This window comes from Lampris incognitus, chromosome 17 (assembly GCF_029633865.1).
Source record: "Lampris incognitus isolate fLamInc1 chromosome 17, fLamInc1.hap2, whole genome shotgun sequence".
Taxonomy (NCBI): Eukaryota; Metazoa; Chordata; class Actinopteri; order Lampriformes; family Lampridae; genus Lampris; species Lampris incognitus.
This window is the reverse complement of record NC_079227.1, coordinates 9,489,653-9,501,889: the sequence shown is the minus strand read 5'-3', so window position 1 is coordinate 9,501,889 and position 12,237 is coordinate 9,489,653. Positions and strand designations below refer to the sequence as shown.

At 43.2% G+C, this 12,237-nt stretch overlaps 1 protein-coding gene across 1 annotated transcript in view; it reads right to left on the bottom strand.

Moving 5' to 3' along the window:
- Positions 1–10,523, bottom strand: part of heatr1 (HEAT repeat containing 1) — a 41,248-nt gene extending 30,725 nt beyond the window's left edge. The window contains exons 1-11 of the mRNA XM_056297034.1: positions 10,336–10,523; positions 9,761–9,919; positions 6,752–6,968; positions 6,278–6,419; positions 3,882–3,983; positions 3,474–3,614; positions 3,172–3,383; positions 2,270–2,416; positions 1,837–1,902; positions 732–833; positions 396–513 (exon numbers count right to left, since the gene is read on the bottom strand). Of these exons, the coding sequence (XP_056153009.1) occupies positions 396–513; positions 732–833; positions 1,837–1,902; positions 2,270–2,416; positions 3,172–3,383; positions 3,474–3,614; positions 3,882–3,983; positions 6,278–6,419; positions 6,752–6,968; positions 9,761–9,902 (1,389 nt within the window). The 5' untranslated portion in view covers positions 9,903–9,919; positions 10,336–10,523. The remainder of the gene's footprint in view (positions 1–395; positions 514–731; positions 834–1,836; positions 1,903–2,269; positions 2,417–3,171; positions 3,384–3,473; positions 3,615–3,881; positions 3,984–6,277; positions 6,420–6,751; positions 6,969–9,760; positions 9,920–10,335) is intronic.
- Positions 10,524–12,237: the final 1,714 nt, after the last annotated feature.

The following is a 12,237-nucleotide window of genomic DNA, read 5'->3' as shown; positions in this document are numbered from 1 at the left end:
ATGAATATATATTACCACTGAATATTGGTAGAGTACACACACCCACTATAACCACATGTAGTATATATACTGCAAAAAATGAAACCTTATCAAGTGAAAATAACTTGTATTTGGTACAACAAGTCCAATATTGAGTAGAATTATCTTGAATTATCTTATTCCACTGGCAGATAATTTTGCTTATTTCAAGTTTTTTTTTCTCCTGATTTTAGTCAATTTAAACAAGATTAAATTGACTAAAATCAGGAGAAAAAAAAACTTGAAATAAGCAAAATTATCTGCCAGTGGAATAAGATAATGCTACTCAATATTGGACTTATTGTACCAAATACAAGATATTTTCACTTGTTAAGATTTTACTTTTTGCAATGTACGTACGCTAACCCGTACAGTACCTGAAACTTCCCGCTGCTCATAGACAGAGAGATGAACTGGTGGAAGAGGTGTTTCTGCTCTGCACTGGTGATGTCACTGACATGCCCTGCTAGAACATGATCCACAGCCCCGCAGTACCTGTCCAGAACAACCACAGATTTCACACAGAGGATGTTTTGAGATAAGACAACAGCAGACAAATTAACTGTGGCTCAAAATCTAACTTAAGTTTGTCCCATTGTGGTTGGTTAATGTCGAATTGTATGTATTGTTACCTTCTTGACATTAGGCTAAATATTTTGCTAAATTTTATGGCATTGTGTTTGCTGATCGGAAGGTTAATAGTTTAAACTTACTTGGATTCAAACAGTCGAATCAGAGGCAGCAGCCGTTTATTGAGCGCTGTGATGTCCTCTGAAGAGAGCTGGCTCTGACTCAGATACTCATCAAGCAGGAGCCTATAGGAGCATAACCATGGCAGGAAAGTAAGATCATAATCTTGAGGCCACATTGTCTGTAAGGCTGAAAATCCAACAATTTGCCAGCCACTGGGGGCAGCTGGGAATCCACTGCAGCCGGGACGCAAACCCGGGTCGCCCGCACCATGGGCGACTGTGCTAACTAGTCAACTAAAGGGTCTGACCCATCAGCCAAGGGCTAGCGAGTTTAGTTATCCGTGGTCGTTACACTACCCCCGCTCCTTTGGGAAGCGTGTCCCCACGCTTCAGCATACCACATCCCTCACACCTCTGGGCGCACGTGCTTCCGATGGCCTCACGGTCTCACTATCCCACTTCTGACACCAATGTGGCGAATTCAGGCGGCAGCCGGGAATCCACCGCAGCCAGGATGCGAACCTGGGTCACCCGCATCACGGGCAACTGCGCTAACCAGTCAACTAAAGGGGACTTTTAGAGGATAGAAAGACCTCAGAATACGAGTTTACCTGGCAAAGTGACTGACTGTACAGACTAACCAGTTTTAGTGTACTTCTGGTACTGAGCGTTTGCCAATTTACTACCAAGAATGAAACAACAAGTTGATGACGAACCTAGATGTTGTCAACTACTGGAAATATTGTCTATGCATTCATGAGCCACTGGGCTAGTTTTGGTCGAGTAAGACGGAACTGGAGATAATCAGATGTGCGTGATCCAGATAAGCTGCACTATTTGTCAGGACTCTTATCAACACAGCGCTGTGGTCATCAAGTACAATTTCAGGCTGTGATGAGATACAACATTTCTCTAAAAAGCACAAGATTTTTTTTTTTAATCACATCTGTTATGTACTGTTGCATAAAACTAAAACCATAAAAAAAATCTTTTACTTTTGATGCAAAGTTTCAAAACATTCCCACAAGCCTTTTCTCGTATGGAGAAAATGTCATCACGAATGCAATGTGGACCCGTAAATAAGTTTACTTTTTAGTGTATGGAGGCTGTTTTGTTTTTTTTTTACCTCAAAACTATAATGTCCATGCCTTTGGTCAGAGGTATTGACTGCAGGATGGCCTTAAACACAGAGCTGTGACTAGGGACCTGAGACTCGGGCTCTTCGGTTTCCATTTCAGCTGGTACTGAATAAAACAGGGAAAAAAGTAATTAATTCATAAGTTGTTCTCACGATGTCAACATGTTTTTGAATTGTAATAATCTGTCCTCAGTCGAGATGCTTCTAAGGGCTGATCGAAGTCTTTTTGTCTCACCTGCAAATGGATTTTTTTTCCCTTTCTATGTTTTTATCGATTAAATAAATGTAATAAATGCCTTAATAATTTCCATCAAGTAGTAAATATATAAAGTGTGAAAACTGCAGTAGTAGACGGATGAAAGACAACAGATCCTTACAGTTCAGCTTCAACATGCACTACATCTTTCTGTCAACATTGTACAGCCATGTCTCACCAGAACTGGCACTGATAACAGCGTGGACCAGATGAGGTAGCAGGTAGTTCAGCAGGGGACTGACATCATGGACTACTGCCATGGATTGCAGGGTCACGACCAGGGAGGGCATGGAGTACAGGCGTTTGAAGGCTCTAATAGGACAGGGAAAACAAAAGCTAAACTTAAAAATATTATGTTGTAGTCATGCATGGACAATGAGTACATATGGTATGGATAATTAACTAATTACAACACATCAGAAAGCTCTAAGATGCCATGTCAGCAACACATTATCAACACAAACTAGAAATGTTATATCATAGTCTGGTGATGGAATACTGTGTGCTTGCACTGTCTAGTGGTGAAAGTAATACAATTTATTTATTTAGTTATCCCCCGCCCCCCTTTTTCTCCCCAGCTGTATCCAGCCAATTAACCCACTCTTCTGAGCCATCCCAGTCTCTGCTCCACCCTCTCTGCCAATCCGGGGAGGGCTGCAGACTACCACATGCCTCCTCCGATACATGTGGAGTCGAGTCGCCAGCCGCTTCGTTTCACGTGACAGTGAGGAGTTTCGCCAGGGGGGCGTAGCGCGTGGGAGGATCACGCTATCCCCCCCCCAGTTCCCCCTCCCCCCTGAACAGGTGCCCCGGCCGACCAGAGGAGGCGCTAGTGCAGCAACCAAGGCACATACCCACATCCGGCTCCCCACCTGCAGACACAGCCAATTGTTTGTAGGGACGCTCAACCAAGCCGGAGGTAACATGGGGATTTGAACCGGCAAGCCCCATGTTGGTAGGCAATGGAATAGACCGCCATGCTATCAGGATGCTCGTAATACAGTTTATAACTGAAAATGGTGATGAACCATTGGACGATTGCCAAATCTTCATTAGTAGTTACTTACCTGGGTCCAATCTTGCTGTCCTTTTGGTTCTGCAGCAAGACTATGAGACATCCCAGGCCCTCTTTAGCCAGTACAGGCTCTTTGACCAAGGACTTGCTGATTTGTGAGGCTAGTGTGTCGACTAGGCTAGCCTCCATGACTACTTTCACTGCTAGCTGGCATATGATCATGTAGGTGGCAGCCTTGTAGTCTCCAAGAGATGACTTTAGCCCCTTAAGTGGAAACAGAAAGACATGATCAACAACAAATCAAAAAGATTGATGTTTTAGTGGTATAGACTGATGTCAACGCTCTGAGACTACCTTCTGAACATAAGGAAGTAGTTTGGATATGATGGTGTCTGAGATTTTCTCTACAGCATCCAGAGCTGGCACAATGGTAGAGGCATAGAAGGAGAAGATCACTCTTAGCTGGGCACAGTTTTCAGAGTGTTCTGAGTAGGCCTACAATAAAAAAATGGACAACAAGTTAGCAATATTAAGGCCAGGGATTCTGAACAGAACCAGCTTGGCCAGCATATCATTTGAAACTGCTCTGGGAAACATTCTACAGATGATTTAAAACAGGTGTATTGACAGTGGTGACATGAGTCAAATACTGAAGGCCGATACTTGTTCTTTTCTAACATCTCGTTCAACATTTCACATGAGCACATTTTAAGCTGTCTAATTTGGTTTAATATAGAGTGTTAGGTGACAGACACAGTATACCTTGATTGAGTTGGTGACTATGGTGCAGATAAAGTCCATAAAGCCCAGGTCTTTGTAGCAGTGGGTGACTAGGGTTCCTTTGGCTAAAGGCACTCCCGGTTTCTGAACACAAAGCACAATGTTGACATTAGGGCCGTTGGAACGAATTTCGGGAGTCGAATATGAATAGTAAAAGAAATTAATACCAAACAAATGCTGAAATTACCATTCAAATATGATGGTGCCATGCCATTGTTCCGACGGCTCATTATTCCAAATAGTCTGGAAAATGTCCCATTGGACCAAAGGGCCATTTGTCTGACAGCCCATTATACCAAAAACAAATGCTCCAAAGGCCCGTTGTTCTGAAAATACACACTCTCCATGCAGTTGTTAGTTCAGTGACTGCCGGTGTTACACCAAAAATCTGTGACCCTGCCCTTAAAATGTGCTATTTCGGCCATTCCCCCAGATGCCTAACTTAATCTTAACCACACCAAATCCATGTCAAAAATTAACCGTCTCAGGTGTCCAGGTAGCATAGCGATCTATTCCGTTGCCTACCAACACGGGGATCGGCGGCCCTACAGACACAACTGGCCGTGTCTGCGGGTGGGAAGCCGGATGTGGGTATGTGTCCTGGTCGCTGAACTAGCGTCTCCTCTCGTCGGTCGGGGCGTCTGTTTGGGGAGGGAGGGGGAAACTGAGGGGAATATCGTGGTCCTCCCACGTGCTACGTCCCCCTGGAGAAACTCCTCACTGTCAGCTGAAAAGAAGCGGCTGGCGACTCCACATGTATCGGAGGATGCAGGTGGTAGTCAGCACCCCGCCCCGGATCGGCAGAGGGGGTGGAGCAGCAACTGGGATGGCTCGGAAGAGTGGGGTAATTGGCCAGGTATGATTGGGGAGAAAAAAAAGGAGAAAAATCCACAAAAAAAAAAAATTCGACCATCGAGCTGACTGCCAAATGAATGAATGAAAGCCACTGTATTTGACATTGTATTCTTACAACGAATTGTATTCTTATAATGAATTTGTTCTCTGCATTTAACCCATCCTATTGTATTGGAGCAGTGGGCAGCTGCAGCGCCCGGGGACCAACTCCAGTACTTCTTTCCATTGCCTTGCTCAGGGGCACAGACAGGAGTATTAACCCTAACGTCCTGTCTATACCCTGTCTGAAAAACATGCTATAAAGGCTTGGTCACATAATCTGATGGATCAGATTTTGGTCGAACACCTGCCCTGTCCAGTGTCACTGCAAATCACTTATCTGAACTGGCCAGAGATGAATACAGGAAAGCTGATATTTCTGGTAAAATAGAGATGACATTCTCACAAGTGTTTTCAATGTTACACCTTCTATTCACGCGAATTAGTAGTCAACGGTATCTTCATGTTTGCACATCAAAATACACCAAGATATTAAGGGCAAAAAAAAAAAACAAACAACCAAAACTGCAGGGAGAGTATATTTTTGGAACAACGGACCTTCAGAGCAGTAGCCTTTTGTTTTAGGAATAACGGGCTGCCAGACGAACGAGCTTTCAATCCAGTGGGACACTTCTTGGACTATTATTGGGGGTTTCGGAACAACGGGCATTCGCCCATATAGTGATGAAATGCTTTTGTCATGTGTGATGAACATTAAAGTTTTCCGAGTCCAACTCTGAATCACAATTTCACGTCCAACGTTAAGCTCTGACGTAACAATATCAGAAATGGCAGAGAGCGACGCACCCACGGAGATCACCACTCCTGACCATTTAAGAAGCAATGTGTGGAAAGTTTTTGAATTTCTGTCAACATATGGAAAAATAACAAAGCTATAGTAATCTGATGTTGGACTGCCCTCTGGTGGGCAAAATGCATAACAACCACATGCTGATAGTGGAATTGGCAACGCATAAGCCTGTGTATACAGTGTATAGCGACATCGTAAATAATAGGCTACATCTGAGCATTAAAAATTTGAATATAATTGGGATGGTAAAAATAATAAGGAATGACATTTGAATGGGATTATAAAGGAAGATTGACAGCTGCTTTCTTCCTTGCAGAGCATTCTTGTCATTTACTTTATTAGGTTGTAAACTGTTTGTTTCTTTGCTTCTGTGAAACACATCTAAAAGCATTGAGAGCTTTTACCAAACCATACTTGTGTACCCCCTACCCTTTAATATGTAGTTTAATGTTTTTCAAGCCCTCAAATAAATAAACGTATTCACACAACACTTTATTCTGGTCATTGTTGAATTTACAGAGGGGGAAAAAACTGACAAAATGAAGGGATTTTTCGATAAATGGAGACATGAAGATACACAGACACTCATCCACACCGATCCGCAAACACACACACACACACACACACACACACACACACACACACACACACACACACACACACACACACACACCTGTAGGCAATGCAGCCAGTTCCAACGGTTGGTAGGGTCGCTGATCTTTAGCAGCTGGACTACCCTGACAAACACATTTGTCTCGTGGTAAGGCAGGGCACAGGCCAGCAGACTGTCAACATTGTACAGCTGGATATGGAACCTAAAAATGACACATACACAAAAAGTAAACCAACCAATTTAAGTCCTGTTTACCAATACATCTGACCTAACTGTCATTTGTGCCACTTATTGTAAGCCTCTTTTTAGAAATTTGGCTCCACTGTTAGTGCAAAGGTAGGTCAGAGGGAGGGGATATGACGATGAGGTTTATTTTGTAGGCATCTCGCATCACAACATGTCATGTCATAAAATTATCATCAAGAACTCTTAGCATGCAAACTACATAAACGATAAATGTGTGATGAAAATTGAGTTATGAAATGTGAATAGAAACAGCTGCTGCCATTGGATGGAGAAAAACAAAATGCAAACCTGTGTACAAGCCACTCTATGCACTTCTGAGCTGGCTTGAGGAGAAAGTAAGGGGAGAGGCGTGTGAGGAAAAGTGAGACATCTGCATCCAACTTCTCATTGACCTTTTTAGATTGGATACTTCTCTCTAAGGTCAGTGAGGCTTGGTTGAATAGAGTATTCTGGAATTCCAAAAATGCAGGTTCAACCCCCAAGAGCTCCTCTAGCCCTGTGCAACCTAGAGGAGAGAAATGTAGTGGAGATGAAAAGAGACAATAATAATAATAATTTTAATTTATATAGCATTTTTCTAAAACAATGTTACAAAGTGCTTCACAAAAAACACAAACAAAAAAACAAGAAACAAAATAGACAAGGCAAAAATAAGAGTAAGACCAAAGAGGTAAGAGTAAAAATAAGAACTGAATAAATAAACACAACATTTGTAAAAGCTTTCATAAGAAGTTTCAAGATGAGATTTAAAAGAAGCTAGAGACTGGTTTGTCTTAGTTCAACGGGAAGAGAGTTCCATAGTGTGGCGGCTCTAACAGTAAAAGCCTGATCACCCTTTGTGACAAACCAAGACCTGGGAACAACTAGCAGGGCTCCATCTGAAGATCTTAATGGTTGAGGGGGGATGTTCCAAGTCAATAAATCACAAATGTATGAAGAAGCAAGACCATTTGAAGCCTTAAAAATGAGCAGTACAATTTTAAAATCAATTGGAAATATAACAGGGAGCCAGTGTAGGGAGGCAAGCACAGGAGTGATGGTCATGTCTCTTTGTCCTAGTATTGAGCCAAGCATTGGCGTTTTGTACCATCTGCAGAGGGTGGAGGGAGCCATTGCTGATACCAGAATAAAGTGCATTACAATAGTCAAGCTGAGAATAGATAAAAGCATGTAATACTTTTTGCAGATTGGCAACTGATAAAAATGACCTAATTTTGGAGATAGCTTGAGCTGGAGAAAGCATGACTGAACAACATGTTTGATTTGATTATCAAAACTGACGTTAGCATTGAATATTACCCCAAGATTCCTAGCAGCCTGCTTAAGACTACCTGACACACCACCAAGATTAGTACCAAAAGGGCTGATGGAATTTTCGGGACCGAACAGAACGACCACAGACTCATCATCATTAAATTTGAGAAAATTTTCGGACATCCAGGATTTAATGTCAGAGAGGAAAGTTGTGAGATTTGCTAGGGCGTTTAGGATCTGTGGGTTTTAGTGGCATGTATAACTGAGTGTCGTCAGCATAACCATGGTAAAACACATTGTGATTTTGAATGACCTGGCCAAGGGGCAGGCATGTATATAGAAAACAGAAGGGGGCCAAGAACTGAGCCTTGAGGGGCACCACAACTCAACTGAGCCACCAAGAAGGTAGAGTTAACCAGAACAACAGAAAAAGTTCTGTTGAAGAGGTAAGAGCATGATAAGCTAAGCGCCAAGCCCTTGATGCCAACCCAAGTCTCTAAACGATGTAAGAGGATGCTGTGACTGACTGTGTCAAAGGCAGCACTTAAGACTAAAAGAACTAAAATCGAGCAGTCACTTCTGTCTGCAGTCAGCAGTAGGTCTTTAGTGACCTTAACTAGAGCTGTCTTGGTACTAAGGTCTAAGATGTGGCCTTTGAAATGTGTGGCCCCTTTAACAGATTGAATTAGGCTAAAAGAGTCTATAAGATCCAAAAAATGTAAGGTGAGGGAATGGGAAGGACAACACACATGAATATTAAAATCGCCAAGAATAAGCACCCTGTCATATTTTGGCATGACAATAGATAAAAGGTCAGAGAACTCGGAGATAAAACTAACTGACTTAGGGGGCCAATAAATCAAGATGCAGAGTAAAGGGGGAGGGCTTGTGATTAAAAAACATAAAACCTCAAATGAGATAAAATTACCAAAACAGGGTGGCACTTAAGATCTAACTTATAAAAAACAGCTAGGCCACCCCCCTCTACCAGAGGGCCTGGGAATGTGAAAATATGCAAAATCAGGGGAGATAGCCTCAATCAGGGGAACAGTGTCCCCTGGGGGAAGCCATGTCTCAGTAATCATAGAAAAATCCAGATTATTTATCCCCAAGTGTCACCCTCATGTGAAAAATGTCAGCCGAAGGTACTCTGCTAAATAGCTTTGCTCTTTGCCCAAAGATATAGACCCACTGGATAGAAATATTTGAGATACTGTCTAAAATGATCAACACCCAGTTAGAACTGGACACTCTTTTAATCGCTCTCAGAAGGTCTGATATGCAGACCAATCTGACTGCCTCTCAACAACACTTTTGTTTTGGAAAGAAAAAGGGGTCCCTACTACTAAGATGTGGCTCAGCGACCTGTCAAACACCTTACATCTGGAGAGAATAAAATACATTTTAAAAGATAAACTTTCACTGTTTGAAAAAACCTGGTTGCCCCTTATTCATTACCTTGCTAGTGCAACTAGCTAATCTTACAATTAATATATATTCACTATTAAACACCTATTGAGTAGTAGAGGGATGGGGAAGGTGGAGGAGGGACTTGCGTACTTGAAAAATGAGCACATATCATATATGTACATGCATGAACTAACTGCTCAAATACAAAATATCTCTGAAAAAAAGTCCAGATTATTAGAAACAATAAAATCATTAATGATAAAGGACGTATTACCCAGAGATCTCACATTCAGAGGCCAAAATTGTTTGGGGTCAAAGCAGAATTAAAACCAACAGGAGTACAACAAATAGGACACAGATTGCAGCCATTTGCTCCAGATATTCGGTTGTTGTTGTTACTACTATTAGATACGTCGTTTGGATGAGAGGCGCGGTGCCCAATAAGTTATTAGAGAAGTGGAGACATAATATGTAACCACACACTATATTCACTGTGTTTTTAATGTCTCAAATGTAAGGATGCCCAGGAAAGAGCAATCCCAGTCAAACATCGACGGCTCAATTGACATACGATAACACAGGGGAAAACATACAATTAATAGGCCATCTAATCATTCAAATCTGATGCCTCACCGAGAGCGTAGAAAGTGCTTCTGTCCATAGTGGCAGCATCTTTTGGGTCGAAGAGGAGGGAAGCAACCTCCTTTCGTGTGAGCAGGCTGGGATCACTCTGAGGCAGAGCGAGCCTCTTCAGCTGGTGGGCCAAGGATGTCATTGTAGCTGTTTTTCAACCTAGATAGAAGACAAACGTTACGGATTAATTTATAGGATATGGCAGAACAGCAATTACCTTCTTGCTCGGCTGAAATAGAGAGATTATCTTCTAATATGACACATAGGATGCAGATACTGACGTGGTCCTTTGAGACACCGGCTAGACTGTCAGTAGGGAAATACTTGGCTAGCCATCACAGAAAGTTGCTTTCTGTCACTTAACGTTGTGTCCAGATGAACTGGTTTGACTTTCTTTGATTGTATTAGTGTTGTGGTGTTGTTATATTTGGTCCATCCGAAAAACTAACTGCTACTCTTACAAAACGGTTAATTAATAAAAGTATAGCCAACTGCGGGTTAGTAAGTTAGGAAACGTTTCTGTCTCAAACGCTGTGTCCAGATGAACTGATTTAACTTTCTGTGATTTTTCTTACCTGGATTATTGCGCATGCATGGACACTTAGCTTGCCACTGTCAAACTTCGCGGGTTAAATTAAACGCGACGACACGAAAACCGCCCACCCGTGACAGTGTAGCATATAAATATAGGTTGTGTCGGATGTTGAAATAATATTCGGAAAGCCTTTAGCGAAAAAAAGGTCCCCCTAAACTATCACATCTGTTCTCTACGAATCCATTCCCGACACATGTGGCCAATTTGTTGATGGCCGCAGTGACCCCGGTCGAAGTGGTTCTACATCCGGTTCACGCACGGCTCCGTTTCTGTCGCTCGCTTACGTCTCGTTAATGAGAAACCCTTATTGCGCTTTTGTTCTAATATTGTTTTAGTATTCTTGTGCTGAAAAAAAGTGTATTTTTTCCGTATGAATAACGGAAAAATAGCAAATGATAAAAATTAAAAAAAAGTCGTTTGGCACACCGGGCAGATTTATTTACTCCCGCCACCAGGTGGCAGTCGTGCCGGCGTCGTCTATAAAACCTGCCAAATGTTCCAGCGTCATCGTCGCTAGTTGGGAACAAGCCGGCACCGCAACTCGAGTTGTCTTCGCTTGTCAGTCTACAGTGTTTCGGCGTTGCTCATAAGATAGGCGATTTTAGACGGGGAGCGAAGATAATTACGCGGCGTTTTCCCAAAAGTCGGTTGTTGGTGCGTTTCCAAGGAACGCAAACGTCACATTTGCCTCCTTACCGGGGTTGCTCGCCTTGAATTGGAGCTGTTTATCGGTGGCTAAACTTTGCTGCCCAAGTTGCCGGCCTGTCGGGGGCTACGGTGCAGGTACGTACACACACACACACTTTCGGTGCCGTTACAAGTCGAACCCGCGTTGTTTTGGAAAGCCAGAGCTAATTCTGCCCCAGTGCTAAACGGGTGCGAATTTATTTTTCGCGGGATCCCGCCCACCGCTGGGCTTGATTGGTGCTGAAACGTGTCGATCTTCGCTGAGCTCAACCCGGATTGGTTAAGGCTATTAAAAGGCACCGACGTGAGGCCGTTCCCCGTCCGCCCCGAGCGCCGGCCGCTATCGACCGGTTCAATAGTTCTGTCACTCACAGCGGCGAGAGGTCGTTGTTGTTTTTTAAAAAAATGATTAGCAATCAGCTCCGGGAAAACTAGTAAAACCCTCTATTGATATTTTCAGCTCTAGCGTCTAGTGCGTGAACATGGCGGCTAATGGGATTAACCTCATGAAGTCATCGCGCAGTGCAGTGCGCTACGAGCTCGGGGCCTCGCGCGTTCCCCACTGCGCAGCCTGTTAAGAGCTGATGACTACACGCTTTGATTTTGATTTATTGATGAGACGGGGGGGGGGGTTGTGGGGGGAGGGGAGGGAGGGGGCGGTATTGCGAGTCCTTCAGCGGGACGTCGTTTTCCCGGTGAGGGGCTCCATGTTGTACGTTGGAGCAATGTGATTCGAGCCGTTTGCGCAAAAGTGACGCGGTGTCGTCTTGGTGTAAATGAATAATTCAAGCCTCAGCTGAGCCACCGAGAGTGCCTAACATTTGCATACTGTGGCGTTTTCAGAGGTGGTGGTTGATGATGGTGATGACACAGATGTTGTCATCTAGTACAGTGTTTCTCAACCGGGGGTCCGCGGACCCCTAGTGGTCCGTGGTGGTCCTGGACCCCTGCGTATTTTTGATCTACCCTGAGGACCCCTCCACCTGATCTTGGGGGAGGGGGGTTGCAATTTGATAGAAACAGTAGAAACTGCATTTTAAATTGCATTATAGCATTTATTCAGTCTTTGGGGCAAAAATAAGAGCTTTCAGTTGTAACTTAGATATAGTTAACAAAACAGAATTCTTATGCAGTAACTTTCAGATATATGTAACAGAACAGAATATGTATTCAGTAACTTTCAGATATATGTAAC